Source organism: Sinocyclocheilus rhinocerous, unplaced genomic scaffold (genome assembly GCF_001515625.1).
Source record: "Sinocyclocheilus rhinocerous isolate Xijiao unplaced genomic scaffold, SAMN03320098_v1.1 scaffold3097, whole genome shotgun sequence".
Classification (NCBI taxonomy): Eukaryota; Metazoa; Chordata; class Actinopteri; order Cypriniformes; family Cyprinidae; genus Sinocyclocheilus; species Sinocyclocheilus rhinocerous.
In genome coordinates, this window is record NW_015645546.1 from 186,929 (window position 1) to 200,590 (window position 13,662).

Below are 13,662 nucleotides of genomic sequence, written 5' to 3' on the forward strand. Positions count from 1 at the left end.
AAGACCTTGGCAGGTTTTCCAGCCAGTTCTATCAAACCTTTACAATTAATCCAGAACGCGGCAGCAAGATACATTTTTAATGAGCCGAAAAGAACGCACGTCACACCTCTGTTTATCAATTTGCGCTGACTACCAATAAAAAAATTCAAGGCATTAATATTTGCCTACAAAACCACCACTGGCTCTGCACCCCTTTACCTAAATTCATTATTTCAGACTTCTGTGCCCTCTAGAAGCTTGCGTTCTGCAAGTGAATGTTGATTTATTGTGCCATCCCAAAGAGGCACAAAATCACTTTCACAGACTTTTACATTAAATGTTCCCTTCTAGTGGAATGACCTGCCCAACTCAATCCGAGCATCTTCAAGAATCGGCTAAAAACACATCTCTTACATCTTTATTTGACCCTCTAACTCTAGCACTCTATACTCTCTAAATTCTATTCTTTATAAAAAAAACTGCCCCTTTTAGACTTGCACTCTATTCATTTACTAACTGCTTGTTTTCTTTAAAACAAAAACAACTAACACTAGCTTCTGTATACTTTTTGTATTCTATCTGTTTGTTTTCTTTTTATTTATTATACAATTAACAAAAGCAAAAAAGGCCTCTAACACTAGCTTGCTCTATTCCTTCTTTATTTTTTCTGTTTTCTTTTTATTTACTATATAATGTAAAAAAAAAAAAAAACCTTGCTACGTGTACTGCGTTAAGCTAATTAAGCTAACTGAGACTTGTTATAGCACTTATGTTTCATTGCTCTTTTGTTGATTTTGATTGCTTCCATTGTCCTCATTTGTAAGTTGTTTGGATAAAAGCGTCTGCTAAATGACTAAATGTAAATATAATATATTAGTTATTGGGCCAGTTTTACTAAACAGGGCGAATTAGCACGAGAGCGCAATTCCAAAACAGCGCAGATGGGCATGGAAATTTCTGCGGGTGATTTACTAACAACGCACAAATTAAAGAACACAGAATTCAATAAGGTCAGGCTCAAAAATAACTGTCCACACCTTTTCAGCGCTAATTCGTCACTGTGTGTCTTTAGTAAATCCTGACAGTACTATTTTAATGCTAATTTGATGCAGTTGTGAGATGTCGCCAACGATGATGGCTGCCTCCGTGGCGTGCTCCGCAGTTGTTTTTATGTTTTTGTTAGTTTGTCCTGTCTTTAGTTATATCCCTGCAATCAGTTTCACCAGAGACGAATTGCTGGACATTCGGCAGTACACACCGCCCGATATTTCCCCGGTTTTCGATTATTCTGATGTTTTGCTGGACATTGTAGTCAGGGGAGCTATCTGTGTTTTTTGTTCTGTCACTGTCATTCTGTTACACTGTGGAAGCTTCTGTCACAAAAACAAATTCCTCGTATGTGTAAACATACCTGGCAATAAAGCTCATTCTGATTCTGATTCTGATTCTAAAAGACGTTTGCGTTGGCGCAAGCTGTTAGTAAAACTGGCCCTTAGTTTCTTTAGTGTTTCTTTAGTTTGAGTTATTTTAGTACTTAAAGTTAAACTAAACGAAAACGCTTTGGCAACTAGCTGAAAAAAAAAAAAATTTTAAGTTAACATTTTTTTTTTAAGTTAACAAAAAGGTTTTGTTTCTATGATTTTAGCTTTAGTTTTAGTTAGCTGTAATAACCCTGATGCAAAGAAGCTTTTGATTGCTTTTAATGGATGAATCCTGTCTCCTCTGGTCTGTGCAGTATGTTTGAACGATTCGTTCGGCTTCGACTGCAGTCTGTCGTGTGAGGACTGTGCTAATGGTGGAGTGTGTAACAAACACAGAAACGGCTGTGACTGTCCTGACGGATGGACGGGAATCCTGTGTAATGAGAGTGAGTTTCTCTGAAAGAGCCACAACTGAGTACTGATCATAAATATATCAGCAATCACAAACGGAAAACTCAGGCTTGATTACATCAACAGAAAGTAGTTTCACTGGTGGAGAAAGATTTTATTTTTTGATTAAAGATGATTAAAACAGATAAATCATGTACATTAAAACCTGTCACATTTAATAATATCCCATTATAACCCTGTAAAGCCTGACGTATGAAATATTAATCAGAAAAATGTAATTTGAAATGGAACAGTTTATTGAACCTTTAAACAAAATCTGATCATATAGTTTGATACAATGAGAATATGGATCTCATACTATTCAGAGGCCCAAACTGAGGAAAAATCTGCAATTTGGTGCAGATACTGATATATATATATTCAAAAAAGTAATTCAAGATTCAAGATTTTTTATTTATCACATACATGGTTATATAGAGAATATATGACCAGCAGTGAAATGTAAGACAGGTCCGCTCCATGGACAGTGCAATTATTAAAGAATACAAACACAAGAAAATTATATATAAATATAGGTATGGAAAAAGTAAGATTTTCAGTAGATCTGTAGAGGGGTTATTGTTCTTAGGCACAGGGATGATGACAGATTTTTTAAAGGAGGTGGGAACCACCGAGGTAGCAAGAAAAAATATCAAAATAAAAAGATGAAATGCTGATAAATTGTACTGTAAATCAATAAGATTGATCTTTATAACCGCATAGCAGATTACTTACATAAAGTGATATATAGTAAATATCAGTTGTCACTCTATATCTCCAGTAATATTTAATAGTAAGATGACTAAATGAGGTGTAATCTTAGTAAGATGATATTTAAATGCATAGTTTTATGATCAAAGATCTATAGTTTTAAAAGCAGTGCAGTATGAAAACTTGTTTCCACCACTAAATAAAAACATAAAAAAGGTAATAGCCACTTTTTATCACACAATTCTGACGTTTTTTTCCCCAGAATTGCATGATATAAATGCGACTTTATATCTTATATTCTGATTTTATAACAAACTATTTCATGTTATAAAGACAAAATTATGGGATATAAACTCACAATTCTGAGAAAAAAAGGTCAAAAGTCAGTCTTTTATTCTTCAGCATTGGACTTTCCTCGCAATTACGAGTTCATAGCTCAATTCTGAGAAAAGTCACACAAAAAATTGTATATCAAATATTATACAGGGTTAATTTCTTAAGTTTTTATTGTACTACATGTCTTTAAAAGCTCCTGACCTCTTTCTTGTGTGTGTGTGTTGTCCAGCATGTCCAGAGGGCTGGTTCGGCAGGAATTGCTCGTTGAGATGTAAGTGTAAGAACGGCGGCGTGTGTGATCCGCTCGCCGGGAGCTGCCGCTGTCCACCAGGGGTCAGTGGAGAGCTGTGTCAGGACGGTCCGTTTACAGAGCACCTTCACTGTATGGAGAGATATAACAGACAAAATATAAACCATTGATAATATTGATATTGATGCAATCACTTCAGGTTGTCCCAAGGGTCTCTATGGGAAGTTCTGTAATAAGAAGTGTAATTGTGCTAATAACGGACGGTGTCATCGCACTTATGGGGCGTGTCTGTGTGACCCGGGACTGTATGGAAGGTTCTGCCACCTACGTGAGTGCTATACTTTGACATTATAACTACACTGTGCTTTGTGGCGTAGTTAAAAACAGGGTCCATTTGCAACGGTACATTAGATCTCTTATCACTTCCTGTCCCGTGTGTTCATGCAGCATGTCCCAAGTGGACGTTTGGCCCAGGCTGTTCTGAGGAGTGTCAGTGTGTTCAGCAGAATACCATAGAGTGTCACCGTCATCAGGGCACCTGCGTCTGCAAGCCTGGTCATCGGGGCGACACCTGCAAAGACGGTCCGTTTGCATAAGAACATCTGAAGTGTCATTGATGCAAAGTTGCATTGCACTGAAAAATTTGCATTGAAATGCTTAACTCAAATGCAAGGAAAAGAATAGTAAAACATACAATCTTATTTAATAAAATCAAATAATTATTATATAATTAAATAAGATTAATAGTATTAATACTTATTAAACAAGATTAATAGTTGATGCATAGCATTTTAATCTTTTTTTATTTTAAATTTGCTTTGAAATGCTTTAATGGAATATGAGAAAGGAAAAACATGCAATCTTTAAATTAAATTAATTTTTTTTTTAAATTTATTTTAAAATTGCAGTCTCAAAACAAAACAAAACAATGAAATGCACAGTTGATACATATTTTAATATATATTTTTTATTTTACATTTGCTTTGAAATGCTTTACTGAAATATGAAAATAAAAAGAAAAACATGCAATCTAAAATTAAATAAAATAATAAATAAAATATGGGTAGTTGATCCATAGCATTTTAACCTTTTTTACTTTAAATTGGCTTTGAAATACTTTAATGAAATACAATGAAAATTGTATTTTACAATTGGAAATACAATTGGAAAACATGAAATAACAATTTACTAAAGATTTAAAATAAAAACAACAACTTAAAATAAAACAACATTTATATGTTTATTAATTTGAAAATTTGAAAAGTTGCATTTGAAATTAAAACATGCTATCTAAAAATGAATTAAATTAATAAAATGGATAGTTGAAAAAACTTTTAGATGGAGATACAGTATATGATCTGATCTGATAAGTATTCATTGTTTTTCTGGGCAGAGTGTGAATCAGGCTTCTTTGGCTCTGGTTGTGATAATAAATGCTCCTGTCCGGCTGGAGTGACCTGTGATCATGTGACCGGAGCGTGTCAACCGCAGTGTCCAGCTGGAAAGACAGGAGACAAGTGTGACCAAGGTATATCAAGTCAAATTATAGATAAAGTACTTGCCATGCATCAGTCATTGATCAGCTAAATAAAGTCAAATTAAAAATATATATATTGTTCATATGGCATTAAGGCCATTAGAGCTAAAGTATTAGACATGCATCAGTCACTGATCAGATCAATAAAGCTGCATGTGGAAATTGAATGTGCTTTGATTTGTGCTCCAAATGTTCAGCACAAAATATTTTTGCCAATACTGTGATAGATTGCGTTGATGGGAGATTTGGGATTGGCTGCTCTCAGTCATGTGACTGCTCGGGGGCACCATGTGACAGGATCACTGGCCAATGCTTGTGTCCCGCTGGAACGTTTGGAAAACATTGTGAAAAAGGTAATGTTGCTGACACCAACATGCCATACTTATATTGTTCTGTATTTTAATATTGTCTTCACATCTATAAAAGAGACCCCTAGCTTATAAAAAAAATAACTTACAGTAATATTTATAGTATTTTAGTACTGTAAACTTGTATTAGTGGCTCATAGACAAAGTGATCCTACAGTATAGGAAAATTCTGCCTGTTGTCATGTTGTTTAACCCTCGTATTGTGTTAAAAAAACATCTAAAAATAATTATATGGGTAGTTGATACGTACAGTAGCAATTTAACCTTTTTTTATTTTAAATTAGCTTTACATTAATGAAATACAATGAAAATAACTGTAAAACATGCAATCTAAAAATAAAATAATAATATAAAATAAAAACAAAATAAAGATTTAAAATAAAATATAAATTAAATTAAATGAAATTCTGAGTTCTTGGATTCAATACAATTCAAATGCAAGCAAACAAAAGATCAGGTAAAAACACATCACCAAAAAGTAAACATTATTCTATCTATCCAATCATATTTTAAAGCTGTTTAATTACTACCTATAAAATTGTTGACTTTTTTTAAACATGTGAATATTATAAACAGTATTTTATTTATTCATTTATTTGTATTTTTTTAATTTAAATTTTATTGTTTTTGTTGGATCCAACTGACATCACACCATTGCAATTTTGTACGTACACTCAGAGAGTCAGTGCTTTGCAGGTATATTCATGACCCACCCGATATGAGAAATATTCACACAATTTCAAGAAAAACAACCTCGGTTAACCAGTATTTCCGACAACTAAGAAATATGTTGCGGGTCATATTGACCCAGAACATAATATTTAGAGTCAAATCGATCTCTGAACATAATGCTGTCTAGGGCTGTCAAATTTTTTTTTCGAATTTCGAATATTCGTCGAATAAAAAATAAAAAAATTCACATTCGAATGCAAAAACGTTGCATTCGAATTTAAAGTCTGCGTCAGCCATCAGGCAGACTTATCAGTGGCGCACGAGATGCGATGTATGTGTCATTGATTGCATTTGAATGCTTTTGTTAGCCTATCCAGTTGAACCCACTAGATGCGCGCTGCTACGTTGTTCATTCATATATTGCGGAAAACGAGAGCATCAGTGTGGAGAAGATGTTTATGCCCTTTTTTTCAAAGATAGTCGTGTTATTTTATTACGCTTTGAAGAAACGTGCATAATATTTTGCTCGATGCGCCCTCTTGTGGCCTCAGGAGAGAAGACAAAAGCTTTTTTCCCCCTAACTGAAATTATGCCTTTTAAATTAGAATATAATTCGAATTTTGATAATATTTAAGTAGAAAATTAGAATTGAGTTTTTCAGTCATTTTGACAGCCCTAATGCTGTCCAGATGTATAATCCAAACACACACTATATTTCTACATCAGAGTGTGCAGAGGGCCGCTGGGGTGTTGGATGTCAGGAATCGTGTCCGGCGTGTGAGAACGGAGGCCGCTGTGACCGGCATGACGGCACATGTGTCTGCGCTCCTGGATTCATCGGCAGATTGTGCCAGAATAGTGAGTGAATCTCTGCTCTTCTCAAACACACACATACATCTGTCCTATGTGGTGAATGTGTCTGTGTTCAGTGTGTCCCGCGGGGCGCTTCGGTGCGGGCTGTCAGCTCAGATGTACCTGTGATAATGGAGGACGCTGCCATCCTGTAACTGGACGCTGCTCGTGTCCTCCAGGCTGGACGGGCCACAACTGCAGGAAAGGTACATTTGATTAATTTTTTCATTGTGCAATTATAAAACAATAAGGGAAATGTATATGTTATTATCTGTACTTTTACTCAAGTATTTGATTTGTGATGGCAGCCTGTGACACGGGCCGCTGGGGTCTGGACTGTGTTAATGTCTGTGACTGTGGAAGCGGTGACGGAGGGTGTGACGCTCAGACCGGACGCTGTCATTGTGAGGCGGGCTTCACTGGACCACGATGTGACCAGAGTGAGTGAAACACCTGCATGCACAGCAACACTACTGTAGATCACGCAGTCGAGAGAATAGCGCGAGCGATGCCAAGCTCATGGCTTTTGCGAGATTGCAAGATTTGATAAACAATAACTTAAATGCGCTCGAAGTTGCTTTCGATAAAAGCGTCTGCCAAATGCATAAATCTAAATGTAAACGTGTTGAAGAAACTTAGTGTAGGATGCAGTATACAGCGCCCTATCAATATCAATATTGTCTCAGTTTCATTAAGTTGCATATTTAACATTTGTTTTTGATTTTTATTGTTAAAATGGTGACATTTCTGCATTGTTTTATTTAAGTCCTTCTATATATCTAATATCTGGTCAAAAAGGTTACAGTGTTTATAAAAAAACATCATTAAATGCAAAGAAAGTATACGGGAAAATGCACAAATAAATAAAGAAATTAATTTAAAAAAGGAAAAATAACATTTTTTTAAATAAAAATAATTTAGGTTAAAATTGATATGAACATACTGGGGAAAATATTAATTTAAGGTCCGTTACTGTAACTTTTTCTTTTAGGTTTTTGAACAAAATTAAAACCATTTTGCCTTTGCTCATTTTAAATGGTCTTGCAGGTTAACATGAATTTATCAATGTACCAACATTTTTGCATGCTCATAAAATTGCTGTGTATAATAATAATTATTTAAAAAATGGAGATATGATATGGTACTGTTTTTCCTTGCAGAGCAGAACTACTTTAGATTTAATAGTTCCTCTATATTCCTATGTCTGTTATAAATTATACAGTGTTTATAGAATATTTGATAATGAAATATTAGGAAAAGAATCTAAAGACATGCAAAATAAAAAATAAAATGATGGGCAGTTGATGCATTTAACATTTATATTATAGGCACTTTTTAAAAAATATTATAATATTGCTTTCACTTGTTAATTTTAAATGGTCTTGCAAGTTGGTCATGCATGTTCTCGTTTTAGATTTGACAGTCCCTCTGTATTCCATGAATACTTCAATATATGTTATAAATGTTACAGTATTTATCATGCATTTGATGTGATCTGTGTCTGTCCCAGAATGCCCTGCTGGTTCGTTCGGCCCGGGCTGCAAGCACCGCTGCCAGTGTGAAAACCAGGCATCATGTGACCATGTGGGCGGAGCTTGCACCTGTAAGATTGGCTGGACTGGAACGTTCTGTGAAAAACGTACGTTTGTTCCACTTCTCATATATTAACATCAGTCGTGTTATGGGATACGGGATGATTTTTGACCGTTTATGTGTGTGTGTCCAGCCTGTCCGCAGGGTTTCTATGGTCTGGACTGTCAGCAGAGGTGTGTGTGTATGAACGGGGGGCTCTGCGATCATGTCAGTGGTGAATGTGCCTGTCTGCCCGGCTGGATCGGCCCACATTGTAACCAAAGTGAGCTTGTGTAATTAACTGCAGGATCTCGAGCACACGTTATGATCATAACTTCTTCTTTTACGAGCACATCTGTCTTCCTGTCTTGCACAGAGGCGTTTTCCAGCGAGTAATGTGTGTGTGTGTTTGTCTGGTCTGTAGCGTGTCCTGCTGGCCTGTACGGAGTGAGCTGTTCTCAGACGTGTGTTTGTCACAATAACAGCAGCTGTGACGCTGTAAGCGGTCAGTGTGAGTGCAGCGCAGGGTGGACGGGAGACACCTGCTCACAACGTAAGATACTGACGCTTCATTCATTACAATATACATCATATGCTGTATATACATAGTTTGGAATCTGTAAGGTTTTTGAATGTTTTGGAAAGAAGTCTTTTATGCTCATTAAGGCTGCATGTTTTATCACAAATACAGTAAAAACTGTAATATTGTGAAATAGTATTACAATTAAAATGACTGCTTCCTAGTTGAATATATTTAAAAATGTAATGTATTCCTGTGATCAAAGCTAAAAATGCACTATTATGCTTGCAGTATTCATCACTTTTAAAGGTCCCCTGAAAAGCTTAGAAACACGCAGCGTTACTCTATGTGTTGACGTCATTTTAACTGAAACAGGAAGACAGGGCGGGACATATCAAGCAGCCCCGCCCCTTTTTAAAATAGCCAATAGCGTTCGTTTATATCACAGCTTGGGCTAGAGCCGTTGAGCTCCGTAAAGCCGCATTTGACAGGGTATGCCAGCCACAATCTCATCCATATTGCAGATGTGATTGTCTGAACGGTGCTCAGTGTGACCGACAGACGGGTCGGTGTGTTTGTCAGCCGGGCTGGACGGGACTGCGCTGTGAGAACGGTAAGATCATCTACAGACGTCTGCTGAACCCATGAACATTTTGTGATCTAAACCAAAGCCTAAGTAAGAGTAGCCCCTCATCTGACTCACCTCAACTCACTGTCCCAATAGGAAATATGTCCACACTGGAAATAAACTGAGCTTGTGTGGGCTTTTTTTTGTTTGTTTGTCTGAACATATGGAGACCAAATGATTGTAAACTCAAAAAACCTTTCTAAAGAAGTAAATAATGTCTTATTTGACATGTAATATGTGTGTGTAGGGAAGTGTGAGGGTGTAATGATCATGATCAGCAGTGTGTGTGTGTGTGTCAGCGTGTGTATCCGGGCGGTTTGGAGTCGGCTGTGAGGGCTGGTGTGAGTGTGATCACGGCACCCCCTGTCATCATGTGAGCGGACAGTGTTTCTGTCCTGCAGGATGGAGAGGAAGACACTGTGAGAAAGGTCAGTTCATAACCTGTGTGACCATCACTTCAATGTCCAGGATGTTGAACAGGATTTGTACGTTCATCCGCAAATGCTGCTCATTACATTTCTGATGTTATTTTAATGTCTATGTCTATGGGGCATCTTTGGGGGGCTCTTGCGCGCCAGGGGTACAACTTATACCACATTGTGAGGTATGTTCTCACACAGCTTGCCAGCTTCTTCAAATGTGGCCACCCACATGTTTGTCTGAAATCCTCACTTGGGGCTATGTCCCATCAAAATTGGTCACAATGTTAAGTCTATGGGATTTTTCGCCCGCTTCACTTGAAGTTTGTGTCCAGTGTCTGTGTGTGTAACACTTTGTGTGTGTGTCAGCATGTCTGCCGGGCTCATACGGTCAGGACTGTGTCCAGCGCTGCTCCTGCCTGCCGGGTACGTCATGCCATCACGTGACGGGACGCTGCGGCTGCTCTCCCGGCTACACGGGCAACGGCTGCGAGCAGAGTGAGTCTGCAGCTTCACAAATGACTGCATCACAAGAGTTGTTCTAAAAAATATGATCATCCGTGTGGGTCTCAACAGTCTGTCTGCCCGGCACCTTCGGCATCAACTGTAATCAGCTGTGTCAGTGTTCAGAGAGAAACCAGCTGTGCCACCCAGTGTCTGGAGTGTGTTACTGCGCGCCTGGATTCACAGGACCCAAGTGTGAACAGGGTGAGTGATGCTTTTAAACTTCCACAAACCACTGGATTCATATTGGTACTGAGAGTTTGTTCCTCTGCTGTGGTTTAGATCAGTCGAGTTCATCAGAGAACTGCACGGGGTTTGTGACTTGAGCAGCTAACAACTGATTAAATCCTAACAATGTCAAATTAAAATAACAATACAGAAAATCCTAAAAATGCAAAATTAAGGTACATTTTAAAATTAAAATAAATTAAAACACTGAATAAATTAATAAAATCATACAAATGTGAGGTTAAAATAAATCTTTAAAAAAATGTAATAAATCTTTCCAAAAAATGTAAAATTAAAATGAATAAATAAAATCTCATTAAAACCTAAAACATAAAATTTTAAAATAAATACAATCAAACAGAAACTAACCAAAATTGATAAAATCCTAAAAATATCAAATTTCAATTTAAGGTACATTTTAAAACACAGCAAATATAATATAATATAATATAAAAAATAAAGTGACAAAAATGTACATTTAAATACATTTTAAAATAAAACAAACTAAAACACTAAAAATAAAATAAATCACAATCAAAAAAAATAAATTAATTAAAACACTTAATAAATTAATAAAATCATAAAAATGTGAGGTTAAAATAAACAATTATTTAAAAAAAATGTATAAATCTTTCCAAAAATGTAAAATAAATAAAAATGTACAATTAAAATGAATCATTTTAAAATAAAAACAAGCTAAAACACTTAATAAAAATAATAAAATCATAGAAATGTAAAATTAAAATCCATTTACAATAAAAACAAAATAAAATACAAAAATAATAAGACCATAAAAATACAAAAAATTAAATAAATACAACAGCAAAATAAAAACATTAAAAAAAAACTTACTAAAAATATGAAATATTTTACCACCATGACACAACATTAGAAAACTGTGAACAAGTGAATGTGCTGTTAAATTATTGTAATATTAAAGGGTGTAAATATTTAAATATGAACTATTTAATATTAAAGTAGTAATGTCAAAAGGGGTTTGGCTAAAAAATAGTGAATCCCTGTTTTAGATAAAAGGTTATTTGACTACGATAGGTGAGAGGTGGGTAACTCAGTAAAGTTTGTATAGAGTATATTGACTGTGTTACTGATGCTGCTGCTGCTGTTTTGGATGTGTTTGGTGTGTAGCGTGTGCCGAGGGTTTCTACGGTCCCGGCTGCGAGCGTCGCTGTCAGTGTGTGAACGGAGGCGTTTGTCTTTCAGTCTCGGGCGCCTGTAAGTGTCCGGCCGGATTCATCGGGGCCCGCTGTCATCTCAGTGAGTCACACACAACAAACACTCAACAAAATACACTGCATGTGTCTCAGACAGCAGCGTTTCAACAGCACTCTTCTCCTCCCGTCCCGTCTGGTGTTCAGCGTGTCCGGCGGGACGCTACGGGCTGGACTGTGGCCGTGTGGCCGTCTGTGGAAAGGGGGCGAGGAGTGACCCGGTCACCGGCGTGTGTGTGGGAGAGGAAGGTGAGCTGGTATTCTGTGAGGGTAGATGTGTGTTCTCAGACGTCTGACAGCAGTGTGTGTGTGTAGGCCGCTCTCAGCGCTGTGACTGCAGTAACAGAGGCCTGTGTGATGCCGGCTCTGGAAACTGTTCATGTGGCCTCGGCTGGACCGGCTCGCGCTGTGAGAGAGGTGACATATCATCATCCATAGAGTTCTGCTTTCACAACGAAGCACACAGGCGCTTCACGACATGGCGGCGGCGGCAACAATACTACAGCGAGAATAAAAGTTACGCCTTCTTTCTTTGCGTGAACATTTGGGCGGCGTTATGCAAATCTTCCCACATCGTGACGTAGATATGTGGGAGCGTGTTAGAACGAGCCGTTTTAGGAGGGTGTGGTTGACTCTTAACTTTTATAAAGAATATCTCTTTGGATTTGAGACTTTAGTCTTTGCAACTTTACAGATCTTCTTTATGCACCAACAGCTTGTAACACTCCAAAGAGAAAGGAAAAATTGAAATTGCATCATATGACCCCTTTAAGAGTCATTTATTCATCTGACATGATCCATCATCTGAGATTCATCCCAGTGGGCAATTGATGTTGAAAAGCCATCAAATTGACGTCAATAAACAGGTCAAATATGCAAATCAGTCTGACGTCAGAAACTCGACATGATGTTGATGTGATGTAAATTGAACTTCAAACATATTGGCCTACAAATACGTTAAAGCAGTTTCAGTGTGGGATTAACTTCCTATTTTTACCTAATTACCAGCGGAAGAAACTGCCATCCAAATTGAATTTAAAATAACGTTACAGCATCTTTACAATACAATTATAATATTCTATAATTACATAGGATATAATTATACATATGATGCATATGTATAATAAAAACACTGTATAGTGTAACAACATTGAAATATTTGACTGTGTATTAGTCTTTAAATGACACAAATAAGTAATAAATATAATATTGTACAATTAAATATAATAAATATTTATTTTATATTATTATAATTGTATAATTTCTATCTAATTTTATAGACTCTCTTGCTTCAGATCTGTTCTGTTTCTATCTGTGGCTGGGTTTTATGATTTAGTGTGTGTGTGTGTGTGTGTTGTCAGAGTGTGCCGCGGGTCGCTTCGGTCCTGACTGTGCTCTGCAGTGTTTGTGTCAGAATAACAGCACATGTGACCGAGTGACAGGGAGCTGCCGGTGTCAGCCGGGATATTACGGTCATCTCTGTCAACACGGTGAGATCCATGAGAAGCTCTTCCAGCACAGACTTGAGTGTTTGCTGTGTGCTGACTCTGTGTGTGTGTGTGTGTGTGTGTGTGTGTGTTTCAGCATGTCCCGCCGGTCTGTTCGGCTCTGGCTGTCAGCAGTTCTGTGACTGTGTGAACGGGGCTTCATGTCACCCCAGAACCGGACAGTGCCTCTGTCCCGCTGGATTTCACGGCTCTCGCTGTGAAAGAGGTCGACGTTCAGCATCTACATCAGTCCACACACACACATACTTGCATTTGTGGTTTATGGGGACTCTCCATAGGTGTAATGGATTTTATACTGTACAAACTGTATTTTCTATCGCCCTACACCTAAACCTACCCCTCACAGGAAACTACTGGCAATTTTTGAATTTCATAAAACACTGTTTTGTATTTTTTAAGCCTTTTGTTTTATGGGGACACAGGAAGTGTCCTCATAAACCATGTTTACGTTGTAGTACCCATGTCATTATACACATTT

At 37.1% G+C, this 13,662-nt stretch overlaps 1 protein-coding gene across 1 annotated transcript in view; it reads left to right on the forward strand.

Moving 5' to 3' along the window:
- LOC107706546 (multiple epidermal growth factor-like domains protein 6) overlaps positions 1 to 13,662 on the forward strand; it is a 74,538-nt gene that overhangs the window by 57,416 nt on the left and 3,460 nt on the right. Inside the window, 21 exon segments of the mRNA XM_016510293.1 lie at positions 1,715 to 1,846; positions 3,127 to 3,255; positions 3,347 to 3,475; positions 3,595 to 3,729; positions 4,541 to 4,675; positions 4,912 to 5,037; positions 6,451 to 6,582; positions 6,654 to 6,782; positions 6,885 to 7,016; positions 8,087 to 8,215; positions 8,303 to 8,431; positions 8,573 to 8,701; positions 8,758 to 8,767; positions 9,193 to 9,281; positions 9,596 to 9,724; positions 10,085 to 10,213; positions 10,292 to 10,423; positions 11,594 to 11,722; positions 11,824 to 12,093; positions 13,038 to 13,166; positions 13,261 to 13,389. Of these exon segments, the coding sequence (XP_016365779.1) occupies positions 1,715 to 1,846; positions 3,127 to 3,255; positions 3,347 to 3,475; positions 3,595 to 3,729; positions 4,541 to 4,675; positions 4,912 to 5,037; positions 6,451 to 6,582; positions 6,654 to 6,782; positions 6,885 to 7,016; positions 8,087 to 8,215; positions 8,303 to 8,431; positions 8,573 to 8,701; positions 8,758 to 8,767; positions 9,193 to 9,281; positions 9,596 to 9,724; positions 10,085 to 10,213; positions 10,292 to 10,423; positions 11,594 to 11,722; positions 11,824 to 12,093; positions 13,038 to 13,166; positions 13,261 to 13,389 (2,712 nt within the window).